This window comes from Dicentrarchus labrax, unplaced genomic scaffold, assembly GCF_905237075.1.
Source record: "Dicentrarchus labrax unplaced genomic scaffold, dlabrax2021, whole genome shotgun sequence".
NCBI lineage: Eukaryota > Metazoa > Chordata > Actinopteri > Moronidae > Dicentrarchus > Dicentrarchus labrax.
The window spans coordinates 27,669,514-27,684,603 of record NW_026136705.1 but is presented as its reverse complement, the minus strand read 5'-3'; the positions used below and the strand labels follow the sequence as shown (position 1 = coordinate 27,684,603).

General features: G+C 38.6%; 1 protein-coding gene across 2 annotated transcripts in view; it reads right to left on the bottom strand.

Annotated features, from left to right (window-relative positions):
- Window positions 1-15,090, bottom strand: part of doc2b (double C2-like domains, beta) — a 134,742-nt gene that overhangs the window by 55,230 nt on the left and 64,422 nt on the right. Inside the window, exon 3 of one of the 2 annotated variants that reach the window (XM_051401900.1) lies at window positions 6,804-6,827. The exons of the other annotated variant lie outside the window; for it this stretch is intronic. Coding sequence (XP_051257860.1) covers window positions 6,804-6,827 — 24 coding nt within the window. The remainder of the gene's footprint in view (window positions 1-6,803; window positions 6,828-15,090) is intronic. 2 annotated transcript variants of the gene reach the window in all.

Sequence of the window (15,090 nt, the reverse complement as noted above, 5' to 3'; positions counted from 1 at the left end):
TGTGGATATCGCCAAAGGCCTTTATTTGTTTGCATCTTGAGAAAGCAGTGGTAAAATGATGACTTCACAGTCAGACATAAAAGAAAAACGAGCAATGTCTTTCAAAATCTGTTTTGATGGCAAAGTCGTGAGTTGCCAGAGGGTTGGACCGAACTACTGGGAAAGTATATCTTATTTTTAAAGTTTGCCATTCTGTCTTTTTAAGATGAAACATTTTATAAATATGAAGTTGAAGGCTAGTTTATAAATATTTATATTCATATTTATGTATAATACACTGGGTAGGCCTACTGAGAAGTAAATGAGTACAACCTTATTATAAATTACATGTATTGAGACATGTCCATGTCTGCAGTCCTGCTGCCATGATGAAGACTGCAACAAAAATAAGGCAAGGCTGAGAGGCAGGGGGATTCTGCTGTCTATAGTCAATGCCTTGAAAATAAGGCAATACAACACAGTCAACATTCACTTTGCAACCCCAATCTCTGTGCCAGCCGTGACCCTTTCTCCTCAATCTTGTTTCTTATTTTCTCCTCCCTTATCCAAGCAGAGGCCCGGGTGAACTAAACAGGTAAAATATTCCGCTATATGTATATATATATATATATATATATATATATATATATATATATAAAACATGCTTGATCTGAAATACAAACACGTTGAACCATTTTTTTCCTATGCTGCAAAAAATAGTTCAAAGCTTAACATCTCGTAAAATTGTAACTCCGCCCGCAACTCCTTGTTCATTGATTTTCATTTTCTGATTTTATGTGCTCCTCTGGGTGTTGAAAATGTGGCATTTCTTGCTGATATTCATCTGAACTTCTTCGTGTTCGCACAACAAACTCACTGAGACGGCAACCATGAGGGTTGATTGGAGAGGTTAATGTGCTATCTTCATCTACCCCTATTGTTGCCTTCAGCAAACACCTGAGCTATCATTTAAGAGGAGGCACATTATGTGGGGTTGGATTGGGATGAACAGACAGCTGCGTCATGCTGCTGATTGCGCGAGCACACTGTGAATACTCGGTTGATCATAATTACTGAGGGTTGGAGAAAAATGACCACTGCAAAAGGCAGATGGGTAACATGCATCAGTGTGTCCAAATGCCACACATCTCACACATACTCATTCATAACAGTTCCCTTCAATAACAGCCTTTAAATGCTGTGAAATGAAGTTGAGCTTTCTTTGTTTTGGGAATTATGAGCTTCCTTGACATCTTTCAGAAAAAGTGAGGGTTGTAGTTGGGCTTGGCATGTGTGCTGGTGTCGAGTTTGGAGCCTCGTAATGAGCAGAAAAAGAGTATGTAGCCTGTCACTTTCAAATACTGCAGGGGCATACATTGCAGCCTTATTAACTTAAGATAAGAAAGAAAATATGTGTCATATATCATAGAAGTTTGAGTTAAATCTAAACATATAAATCACTATATGTTTTGTACAGGATCTCTATATGTCCGTTTATGTCGGAGAAACACTTACTCTGTATAACAGCTCACAATAGACCCTTTTCACAGCTGCCCTTTTGACATGAAATAGTAGGGTAAACACAGAGTCAGGGTGCTGCTGCTGTGTATGTTGTCTCACTGGAAAAAGGTCTATTGCCACTTGTGTTTGTATTATACTGAACCTACAGCTCATAACTAGAGCTAGTTCTAACTGGAAGTGGAAGATTCTAAAGTCCATGATTATATAGTTCTTTCATTTTTTTAAAGTGATACCCTCGCTGCTAATAACACAATGACGTTAATGCTGGGTTCAGACTACACAATGTCTTTTTTTTTTCATATACACTATGGTCTGTTTCAGTGTGAACTCAGGGGATTGCTGTAAAGGAGCTTAATGCTCAGTCAATTTCCCTGAATAAACAATGGTTGATGATTGCCCAGACATTGTGCGGCGTCTCAGATCCTGCGTCGGTTTTCTTCCACTGTGTTACACTACATGCAATAAAAATAACAATTGTTGCCCCTGGCGCCCATTTTCCAGATGTCTATTGGGTTGGGATGTAAGCTGGCTGATACCAAAATGTGCTGCTTCTGACTGTCTCTAGTTCAGTCTTGGATTTTGAGTATATTAAGTGTGTTGCTATTTTGAACTGTTTCATTCAGCTCAGTACAAAACTAGGCCGGCATAAGCACTAATTATTGGGCAATTCGGGTTTTTACAACTTGTGTCTTATTTTTGTAGTTTTGGCCATGAATCCTCTTGGTAAAAATAACATTGTAGCTACCAAATGTATTTCTGAGATCTGGGAACAGCACAATTTTTTTTTAAAAGAAGCCAGATAAGGCAGGAAACAGGCCGCCAGGTTATAAATAAACCCTCAAGATAGCCCAAATTATTTGGAAGAAAAACTAAGCTGAAAATTAAAATGATTACCCAAACTGGATGCTTGTTTGACGTAGTTATGTGCGCACATGATTCAATGAGGGACATTTTTTTATGGCTCTAATTGTAGGGATTATCCTTATTCTGTAAATTAGTTAATGCATGACAATATTATCTGTGGTTTTTGGAAATCGTAGTAGAATTGTATACTTTATACCAGGCAGCAACATGCCGTGTATCACGACTGAGATGACAATAGCACTTTTGTCCCCACTGAAAGGAGCAAAAAGCCACTCATTCAGTCATTCATAATGAAGATTCAGTATGCTCAGTCCAGCTGGAAGATTTGATATTAAAGATTCATTAAGATTCATGTACAACACACCTCTAGCACTAACAAACTACAAAGATTTAATATTTTGTGGCTTATAGTTTAAGTTAAAGATACATTTCCTGATATATAAGATATCTTTACGAAAATGTTTATTGAACGTTAACTGTGAACTGATGTGAAGACATCAAAAGTGTATCTAACCCTAACCAGTAAGTACAATTATCATTCATACAGTTGTCCTCCCATCATGAATCCATAGTTTACTTTGACCTTATACTCCTCATGTGTATTTTCTAAGCCATATGTCCTACGTGAGTGCTTCTTTTCCACAGTGCTATCAGCCTCTTTATCAGCCAGGGCATATGTCTTCATTACCATATCTGACTGGCCTGGTAACACGCAGGTGGGGGAAGCATCAATCACCAGGAGAAGACGATAACAGGATGGATGAGAGGGGACATTGATCTCATCCAGAGGGAGCTGACACACAGTCATGTTAAAGAAGGGGTTAATACTTCAGAGGCCACCTGGGATCAGTCGAGGTGCTCAGGTCAAGGCTACTTGAAACGATCCTGGAGTGATGGAAGTCGGCAATATGGAGATGTCGGCAGATGGGTCCCATTCATCACCTATGAATGTCAACACTGATGAGCGAAAAGCTTAAAGAAGAGCGTGGTGGAGTTGGGGGTTGTGTCGCAGGGTCATGCTGGGACACATTAGTTTTAATGCCAGTCATGCCATTGATAACGAATCATTGATTTGGTGGAAAAACGTAGCATAGAGGCTGATTTGTGATTTTTATCGACTGGGAGACAAACTAAACTAGCACTTAAGCAGCTAGTGGTTGCTTGTCATTGCAGTGCAGCTCCATACATTTCTTCTATTAATTCTCAAGGGTAAGCAGCCAAACATGGCAAACAAAGACAAAGAGTTCAGGTGAGATGTGTCCAATAGATCCAATCAAAAACAGCTGTGGTAAATAAGTCCATCTGAATCAATGAGCAAAGTCATCTTTCTAAGGCTGCATTTGTATTAACATTCAACAATCAGACCATACATATCCATTTAATACAGACACCTGTTTCTCTACAGCCGCCTCAATAGACCAGACCTGCTGTGTTTTCAGTTAAGACTATTAGTAACATCTGATGCTGTAACTCCCAACAATAAAATGTCACCATCACTGTCTGTGTCCAACTCTATTCACTATTATGTATTGTGTCCACATTGGAAAAAATTTACTCAGTATACAAACTAAACCCAACTGAATTTATGCTGTTGATAGACACCATGGGAGCTTCGCAATGCAGTACACGTTGGAGATGCTGAAACTACTCATACCTGGAAAGCAGCTCCAGGAAGAAGTTTAAAGGTTAAAAACTAAAGGACAAAACCTTTGAACATTTGGCAGTAACTAAAAAATGTAAGTATATTCATTTCTCGTATACTAACACAGAGGTTCCCAAACATTTTCATGTCAAGGACCTTTACATTAGACCCAATTTGAGAGTATTTTTTGTCTTAAGGAAGTGTATTTTTATTTTTAGGTAGCTAAAAAAAAGTCTTCATCAATCAACGATCATGATCTCTATAAATTACAATCAATCACAGCCAGCCCTGTTTCTTTTCTTGATGTTCCAACTTCCAAAAAACGTGATAAACGTTTAAATATAATATTCCTCCTTTTGATGGAGACCCTCTACAACCCACTCAGGACCCAGTTTGAATACTACTTTACTAACTAAACGGTATACTATGAAGAGTATATCACACAGTATAAGCATATAGTAGAAAATGGAAATAGAAATATGGGACACAGCTCATGTCTTGATGTTGAAAGTGCAGTAGGCCTTACTTTTACACTCAGTGTGAGATAAATCAGTGTACATGCACTTTACAATTTTGTTCTGATGTTTGTGCTAGCAGATATCAACTAATCTTCAGTGGATAAACCACTGCCAAAATCAAATTTTAAAGCTTTGCAAATAGCAAATACCAAATGTTTGTCCAAGGATTATTACTTTTATTATTTCTGGGTTGGTGCCAGAGTCACTGCCACACTTTTACACTTTTACATTTTTCCTGTTGAAGGTAGGGATGTGCTCACAGACACCACACAAACAAACTGAGCAATTTTAGTTTAAAGGTTACGAGATTTAAAACATTATTATAGAAAAAAAACTGCTTTTTGTAGAGATATAGTGGGAGTCATGGTATCCTGAGCAGAGAATGACGTCCTCTGTGTTGCTACCTCAGCCTGTCTGTGTCTTGTTTACTTCTCCAGTCCGGCTTAATGCATGTGAGTCCCTCAGTGTGCAAATGAGAGCAAATGAAATGGCTGTTTTTCTCATCTGTGTCCGTAAATTAAGGATTTACTTCAACCAAACCAGAGTTAGTGATTGTTGGAACAGTGCAAAGACTGATTGTTGGATTGTTGGAACAGCAGGGCGGCTGTGCTGTGGCTCCTGTAGAGCGGCTTGTCCACTAATCAGAAGGTTGGCGGTTCCGGCTCCTCCCTCTGCATGTCGAAGTGTTCTCGGGCAAGATACTAAACCCCAAATTGCTTCTGATGCTGTGCCATCGGTGTGTGAGTGTGTGAATGGGTTAGTTAGTTACTGATGAGCAGTTGGCACCTTGCATGGCAGCCTCTGCCGTCAGTGTATGAATGTGACATTTCAGTGTAAAGTGCTTTGAGTGGTTGGAAGACTAGAAGGGTGCTAAATAAGTGCAGTCCATTTACCATTTACTGACAAAGACCGTTTTGGTGAGTTTTATTTTGTTTCTGTCCATTTTGAAGTTGCGATGTTAAGATGATGAGATCTATGGAATCTTTTCTGGTCCAGCAAATGACTGTTTCTGGTTAAATAAAAGCTGAATCTCTGTAGGGATCCTTTCTATAATGTTGCCAGAAACTTGGATAACAATCTGAGTCTGTCTTTGGCAAAAACAAGCACTTTTAGTGGACATACTCTGACGGAGGCATTTGTTCCCAAGGACTAGCTATGTTCCCGCCATACAATTGCAAATATTTTCACATCTAACTCAGTGAATTAGGGGTTTATTTTGACCAAACAAGTGTTAATGACTGTTGGAAAGAGTGACCGTCACAACCCGGCTCAAGGCTGCACAAAGAAGGGGAAGACACACATGAGTTGTAACTAAAAATTTGTTTTTTTTACATAACTAAAAGAGAAACCAAACAGGGTGAAAGCCAAGGAAGAGAGGGAGACCAGTTGATTGCCTCCAGCCTGCATAGTCTTGCCACTAGACCAGGTGAACTTAATCTGGTTGATTACCCGACTCAACCCATCAGGCTCTTTGAGGGAGAGACCTGCTCAGAGGGTCGTCACACTGACAAAAACAGTTTTGGTGAGTTTTGTTTTTGAAATATGTTTCACAGTTATAAAATTACTGGTTTTGTCATTGCGGCCATTGTTTTGGTCTGAGATGCTCTAGTGGACATCTAGTAGAGGTGAATTCATATATACCCTTCAAGTATCCCTCAATTTGTTACTTCCTGTGTGGACAGAGTACATGCTTGCAACATGTGTAGAATTAGTATAATGTACAAACCATTAATTTAATTGAACAACTCTAGGCTATTGGTGATGCAGAAACTGGGACTGGAAACTGCTAATGTAAGCACAAGAAAGGTTAACCAAAATCATAAATCACAAGAGCTAATTATGAATAACAACCTGAACAACATCTTGTATATAAGGATGGAGTTTACCTTTAATTAATCAGTAACCTAGTTGACCTTGGAGTCCTGTGCAGTCAATCACTAAATTGCTTTGCACGCTCTTGTCAGTAGTTGTTATCAAAGTGTTTTCTTTTAATTAGTTGACTTGTCTTGGTGAGTAATTATATACAATATGCAGTCCTGCACAAACAAACGAAGAATGGGAATAACACAATCGAAGAATTCACTTTACAGGAAACGTGACATTTTGTTGGTAAGTAATGGAATCACATTATGATGGTAATGAGAGGGAGCTGAGAAGAGGTCAGTTGGGGTTGGTGATGGTTTCGATCAGGGTTCACTGGGTCTGGAGGTTTGGCTGGATAAGACTAAGGATTGATTAGTAGGGACTGTTTGGGATTTAAGCTTATCTCAGCGGCTTACCTTCTTGTATCTGGGGACAGGAAGCTGTTTGTTTCCAGCAAACATAAAGCAGCAACACACAGAGACGATGAGAGCATGCAAAAGAGTAAAGTGGAGGAGAAAAAGGAAAAAAAAAACATTCAAAATGTTAAATTAAAGTTGAAGCAATTAAATCAACATGCAAATGAGAAAAAATGTGATGGAAAGAGTTTACACAGATCAGGGCACTGCTGAAATGTTTTCTGTGTAAAACTCTTTGATTGCGGTTTGAAACAACAGTTGGCCGACAGTTTGAGGCAAAGAGTAAACTAGTCTGAGTAACAAATAACAGCCTGACTTCAAGGCAGACTTCAGGATCACCTCAGCAGGTGTTTCTGCCCACAAAGTTTCACACAATCCGCTGACAAAGGCAGAGAAATTAAGTTGAAGTTTCAACACATAAAGAAACACCTCCACGTGGCGAGTGGTACACCTTCACTGACACCAACAGCAAAATAAATAACATATGCGAAATGATAAAGTGGATGGCGTCCCATTTTAAAGAAATATTGGGAAACATGTACAACTATTATTTGGTTTCTTTCTGAAAAGTGAGATGAGAAGGTTGGAGTCAGGACCTGGTTAGCTTAGCTTAGTATAATATATAGAAATATATAGTACAATATAAGGTTAACTATTGTGGTTTTAAGTTTAGTCATGGAACTATTTCTTGCAGCTGGGCACAGTGAGTTTTGTTATCAGTGAGGTTGCCGGGTTTGTTACCATTGTGCCTATACATAACCTATAACCAAAACCAAAATCTGGCAACCTGTGCTATAACCGCAGAATCCAGGCAGATGGATAAACTGTAGCTTGTCAAGAAATATTTACAGCATGTCGCTCCTTTTTAGTTTGTTAGTTTGTTTGTGTAAAGAGTCAACAAACAAGATACAACGTGCTAATTAGTGAATTTTCGAGCTGTTGCTATGTGTATTTATGAGCTTTGAACATATCTCTTTTGTTTAACTGGAACATAAAGAGAATCAATAAATGACGAGTAATAACCAGGCTGGCTATTTCTACCTGCCTCCAGTATTTATGCTACGCTAGGCTAGTCACAGCTGGACTTCATGAGACTGATATCCATCCTCTCATCTCACTCTCGTGCTGGACTACTAACCTTTAAGCTGATGACGCACAAACCTAACAATATACTACAAAAGGCAGACAAAAAAGCTTTAGTCCCAGGCTTGACAGCACTAGTATTAACTGTTAAGATATGAATCACAATTGATTTTTTTGCTGTGGCCATGACATAGCTCACTTCATCCTTTCTGAAAAGCCTTGTGGGAAAGACATTTCATCAATATTTAGAGCTGAAATGTGACAGATTGAACAATAAAAATGAAGCATTTCTCCGATTTTTCCAACATTACTGTAATGCAAGGATTACAAATGAAGACAAGTTGTTTTATGAAGCCTTATTATGTAAAACCAGCGACACGAAAACAGATACAAACACTGATAATGAATAAAAAAGACCAAAAACATCTCTAAGAAACAGAGCCAGTGTGTAAGTGTGCTCCCACACACGAGTGTGTGGGCATACCAGGCAATGAAAGGGCAGTCTACAGAAGAAGGACAATGAGAGACTGCAGTGGAGTGTTAAGGTAGGTTGTAGTGTAGGCGGTGCTGAATAAACAGGTCTTGGATCTGCAATTGAATAGTGAGAGAGCGTCTGATTCACTGATAAGGGCAGGGAAACTTGCTTTTCTACGGAGGGAGGTCTTAGAAAGACACTATTCACGCAGCTAAATATGTGTGGGTTGGAGGGATACGACAAGGTATGACTTCACTTACAGAAAGGAAGTAAAGTAGCAATATATCAAGGCAGGTTAACTATAAAGGCCTCGTAAAGCTTTAGTACATAAAATACAACATACTGGCACCTTTTAACAGAACCTCAGAATTTACAATTCTGATAAACATAATAAAACTGTGCTGCCCGGTGCTGCTGATAACGCTGAGTTGGAAAATATGTGGATGGTAACACGGTATATTCTCTGTTTAGTATGAATAAATATATGTAGATAGTTTTATATATAATGTAGTTCAAACAAACGCAGCACTTTCACCCAGAAGATCAGTTTGTCTCCTGTGGGAAACCAAACATAAACACTGAGTTATCATAAGTTTTGAGCATCATTTACGTCACATTATTCACATAACATTAAGTAGTTATTTTAACCCAAACCACGATCTTTTCCTAAACCTAACCAAGTAGTTTTGTTGCCTAAGCCTAACTTTGACCATTTAACAATGTTAACCATGTATTGAAAAGGCTATCTGGCAGAAAGGCTTTGTTACAACCCAAAAGGCTGCTGTGTGCGTCTGTATGGGACGCTGAGGGGGCGTGGCAAAGTGCCAGTATCTGACGACCTGGGATGAAAATGGGTTTCATTGTCAGGTTAAAATTCCTTTTATTTTATTAAGCAAATATTAACATGCTAACATGCTAAACTAAGATGTTGTGCTTTATACCTGCAGTGCGTTGGCATCGTCATTGTGAGCATATTAGCAAGCTGATGTGGAGTATTTTACTAAAACCACTGTTCTCTTCCTCCTTAAGAGATTAGTAAATGTTGCTAGCATCAGTTATATCAGAATTCGAGAGTATTTTTTCAGCATTCAATGGAAAAGATGTTTTGGCTCTTCTCCCGAGAGAAGTCGGCTTGTCAGTTGAAGTCAGCCCGTGATAGTGTTAGACAGGTGACTCATCCAATCACCTGCCAAGTATTATGTGCCCTTTTCCAAACGGTTTCCAAGGCTGACTATCCAGATGGTACACTATAACAAACTATCTAATCAGGGATTTTGTATTGCATTTCCATAGCATAAATTGGTACAGAAAGCGGCAGAGGCTGAGATATTTTATGCTGATTTAGGGCTCAAGATCTAAAAGGACTGATTCCATTTACAATAATCCAACCAAGCATCCTTTCCTTATACTCTCACTGTCTGGTAAACACCCGTCTTCCAAACTCTTTATAACCAAAACATGCGTTTACAATAACCCAGAAAAGAGAATATGTTGTACTGTGCAAAGTACACAGACGGCAAAGTTATGAGAAACTTGGATGGCAATGCTGAGCTGAAGCCAACTGTGAAGGAAGCAAATGGCCATTTTTGGCCACAGTAACTCCAACAACCCATGAACTTATTCAGAAAGTCAGATAATCTACCTCCAAGTTGATTGCCATTGCAGGAATGTACTTGGGTCACATGCACTCCCTGCCCCTGAGAAAATCCCTGCTATCAAGGCGGAATTTTTTGTTTGGCCAAGCCAAGAGTTATCGGAGTGGAGTGAGAAGTGCTGAACATTGCTGATTCAACATGTGTGCAACATTCATTCAGCAATCTGACCAGCAGTTGTCGAGATGTCTTGCTGTGCACCAAACTATTGACAGATGAACAGACAAGCTGACAGACTGGCTAGTGCTGCTGTCCTTAGGTTCTACTGCTACAGGGGCAAAAGTGAACAAAGAGACAAGCCGTTGACAGTGAGGACAATTAAGGACTTAAATACTGAACACAGGGAGATGTAAAATAGACCTCAGAGCTGTGACTTGTTACCAGCTGAGATAACAAATTGCAAAAGTCAGGTGTGAGTGAAATCACTTAGAAGCAGTGATGTGAATGCCAACAAAGTGCTGTAAGCCTTCCAGGCTGCTGTGTGTGTCCGAGGTCCAGGAGATTGAAGGCTGACATGAGGCACTTATCAGCCATTAATAGCTTGTTTCTTATTTTCAATTGTTGAGTCAGAGTGAGCGGGCTACAGCGTTTGGCGGTTGTTTTTTAGAGAGAGGTGTAAGATTGTAAATTCTCCAGTAATTTTTTCCGCTCTCATGAAGCTCAGTACCCAGAACAAAGGCAGAAGAGCATTGTCTCTGCATCTGTCCATACAGACAGGCCTCCTGCAGTGAGGAGTTCTTTGGATTTAATGGTGATGTGATGATGTGCTGAGGCATAACAAGGCATCAGGATGCCTGCAGTAGAGCTGAAGTACAGTGACAAAGGGCTATCTTGTTTTGCCTGATTTTATGTGCACTGTAATGCTTTTGCATGAGTGAGCGGAGAGATCTTTATTCAGCCGAGGTGAGAGGAGCTAAAGAAAGTGGCAGGGTGTTACTTTGTGCGATTTAAAATGGTACAAATAGGAATGAATGGTTATTTTATGTTTACATGAGGTGAATAGCTGTTGTTTATACTGCCACAGGTAGGGCTGTCCTTCAGTATTAATGGACTAGTAGCTTCATAACACACCATTTGTACTTTTATTTTGAAAATGGGCTGTGTGGACTGTGTAGTAAGATGTGTTTTAGCCTCTTGTTCAAATAACTTGTAGTGATGATTTCAGCCTGTTGTTTGTTTGCATATACAGCATCTAAGCATGTATTGTGCTGCATAACTTTGGCCTTGGGACCCTTGACAGCATATAGCCACATAACAGAACACTCTGGTTTAATAGAGCTAACACAGTTTTATTTAAGCTTTCAAAATAAAAGGACCACTAGCTACACACAGAGCAGCAGCAGAAGTGAGATCTGATTACATGTGGTCACTCGAGACGCATGTGGAGACACATTCTAATGCCAGGTGAAAACAGGGCCTTCCACTTTTTTGTGTGTTTTTTTTCTTGGAAATTTAAACAAATTAATATCAAGTTTGTTGTCTTCTAAAATGCTGTATGTGCAGCGCAAGAAGTGTAAACAGTATTGGATCAAAATAAGCATATAAATGCAAATGTACAAACATCTTATCTTACGTTGCAGAATTGTAACAAGAGACAAACTCATCGCTCATCAATTGAAAATAAAGCATAGCAAAGATTTAAATATGTCTCAGGGGGCTGATAAAGGACTCTGAAAGAAAATAATAGCAACCATTTGTTGTCTTGGGAGAGCAGTACAGAGACTTCAGCATTTTGTTTTGTCAGGCAAAGTAAATGTAAAATACATATATACAGAAAAAAACCTTGGTACTTTCATATATCATCCCATAAGGCTTAGAGATCATTTTATGTCATTTTTCCTTAGGCAAGTCATTGCTGGCTTTGGTGTGCTTCACATATTTCTATTTCACCCTCAAGGTGTGTTCAGACTGACAGCAAAATTCGCCTCCAGTGCTTTCTGTTATTTTCCTCAAATCTCTCTTTTTTTCTTCTCATCTCTGTATGATTATGAAGCATTCATCAAACTAATTTGTCTTTCTGTTGTTTTTAACTCATGCGGATAGGTTTTTGCACCTATTTCTGCCACTTCAGCTTAAAATTCATGTCTAATTGCAGTTTTCTATTATATGCTGTTGTGTTCAGTCCCAACACATGGTCACAGAAGGACTTAACTGACTTAACCCACTATATCATGGACATATTTCAGATAAACTTCTCACGTCTCAACTGATATCATATATGTTATCATGTGTTGATATCAGACTAAACTATTTTGCTCAGTGTGTTGAGTAAAGGGCGAAGGTACCATAAGACTTCCACTAGAAAACTTTCCACTTGCACACTACTGGTAAGATTTTTATGTGAAGCATCCTCACTATGTATTGACTTAGGCCACAGTAAGGCCATTGAGCCCTGTTTGATACAGCACCCTCTCATTCATTCAGATGGAAAAACCTGTAGTGCAGTGGGGCTCTGGCAAAACAACGCAGGCAAAAAAGTTTTTCCTACAATGCAATGTCATCCATGTTCATCCACTACACCATCGTAGTTCTACTGTTTACCTTGTGAGCATTATATTATTAGTATTACAGACTGTTGTGCAATGTTTTACTACTTTTTGGTCTGAATCCTCGCTTAGACCATCAGCACCTGCTAACTAATGCTAATTAATCAGTGGTCTACGCTGTTAAGCACTTTTAAGACAGTTAAAGATTTCGACATGGGTGAACTGGTTAGTGAAATGGATGCTTTTTGCAGTTAATAATAACCCCAACTCTCCTGTGGCTGCCTAATACAGTGACACTGAGGAGCAAACAGTGAAAAGGATCTACGTATTGATCTATATTGGCATATTCATGATAACGAGGCATCATTGTCATTACAGGGTTTGGACATTCAGCTCAATCAGTTCAATTCATTGACTTTGTGGAAGTGGAGAAAATGGGAGGGGCAGAGCCTGAGTACTACAGTCAATGTATTTGAATTGATTTGTCTTGAATAGTGTATAATTCACAGCCAATTCACTGTTTCAACTGGAATTCAGTGCGTCAAACAGAAAAAAACAGAGGTACGACAAAAGAAAATGTCGTTTACCTTGTAGTTTTGGAACTAGACATTATTGAGCAGGAAAAACTCTATTGATATCTGAGGTCTTTAGAGGAGCGAGGGCAGTGAGTCATTCTGCAACCAGGGACAACTACTGTGTGAAAACACCCCATAGGCTGAAATTTAGACCAAACTCCTTTATCTGTGTTTGAGCCATAATGATTCTTCACATCCTGACCATTCCAGCCAACAGAGATGGCAACCATGTAGAGGAAGTGCTGTTAGCTCTGAGCTATTTCTGTCTCTCTAAATGTCTACATGCATGTATTCTCCTTTTAAATTAATTAAAGCCTATTTCAAAGGGGCTAAATTGACTTATTTCTGTCATGTGAGCCATTACAATGGCCTGATCCACTTAGTGCAGTGAGCAGCCTGCGAAGACGGTGAAGCTATAGACGGAGTCATGTTAGGAGAGTAAAACTGTGAGTTAAGATTTAATACCTCGCTAACAAAAGTTAATGTTTGACCCAAATATTGTAGTCCACCATTAATTTTATAACATTATTCTGACTGAGCATTGTCAAATGGGGATGAAAATCTGGATGAAAAGTACTGTTTACATATTACAGTTTTTTTTTAGATTGTTTTGGCCTAAAATGATTGAAGGCAACTTGTTCTAGTGAGAATAAAACCCCCCCTGGCTAAATGTGAGATATGACTGCATGGTCTGACTCTTCACTACTAGAAAACATGGAAGTGAGGTAACATATGACGTTCTGAGCAGGAAACTACACTGGGGAAATTTGCAAGGTCGTGCAGAATTCCTGACAGGTTGGTTGAATTTATGTTTTTTTTTTGTGTGTAATTTTTGCGATCACGACACTGCAACTACCTGGAGGGACTAATATCAGTACATTTCTTCTCTAATTACTGCATCAAGAGTCATATGGACAACTTAATTAGTTCCACGCAATGTTGGGTAGTGGATACGGCTTTACTGACGATTGCGTTACAGTAGTCTGATTATGTTTTGTCAGTAACGAGTTCACAATTTGAATTACATTAGTTACTAACTAACTACGTTTTTTTTATATTGCGGTGTCAGATTGTATACCTCCTTTTCCCAGAGGATAACTTACAGATGCTATATATATATATATATATATATATATATATATAATATTTATATATATATAGTCTCTGCTAGTGTGACATCATTCTGATGTGATAAATCAGGTGCAGTGAATATTTGTATGAATTTCCATACCCATTCCATATTTTGCTCCCCTCAAAATTCAAATGGCATGAGATCAAACATGCAGCTTTCATTGTGTCACTTTTTTTGCAATTTATTAGCGCAAAGTAAATTATATTTACTAAATAAGAGAAATGCAGTTTGATTGTTTAGCACCTAAAAAAGGGCTGTAAATCCTCCAATTTCAGATATTTTTTTTGTTTTGGTTTCTACGTGTGTACATTAGAGAAGATTGAAATCAATTGAAGCCTTTTGATGTATGCTGCACAATGGAAGAATATTCCTTCTTCATCTGTCTGCATTTTTAGACCGCACCAAAGAAGTTAAATGTCTCTGGTACACAAAGCAAGGTTTCATTGTGATATACTTATCTAAATAGAATCACTTAATATAATAAGCAAATTAACTGGTTACTATGTTCTTAATAATTTAAATTTGATTGACAGATGCCAAGATACTCATCATTGCTCATAGCTACACTATTTGTGCCCACACCCCAAGCTTAATTGAAACACTATTTGATGTCACTGTAATGTCTTTGGTTCAAATGAGAGCCAGTTTTACCCCTCCAGCAGTGATTTGCTTGGTGGCATGGCTGCCAGTGTGGAAATAAAACAAAGCTCACTTTGACAAAGTAAATACCCCCTCAAGATAACGTTATATCACATGGTTTTATCTCATAAAAAAAGCCCAGTAGTCTTTGAATTGGTCCTATGGTGTAAAAGTAGTAAAAGTAAATTAAAAAAAACTAAAAGGTAATTATCAAATAGTTCTGGCTCTCAAAGTACTGACACGTC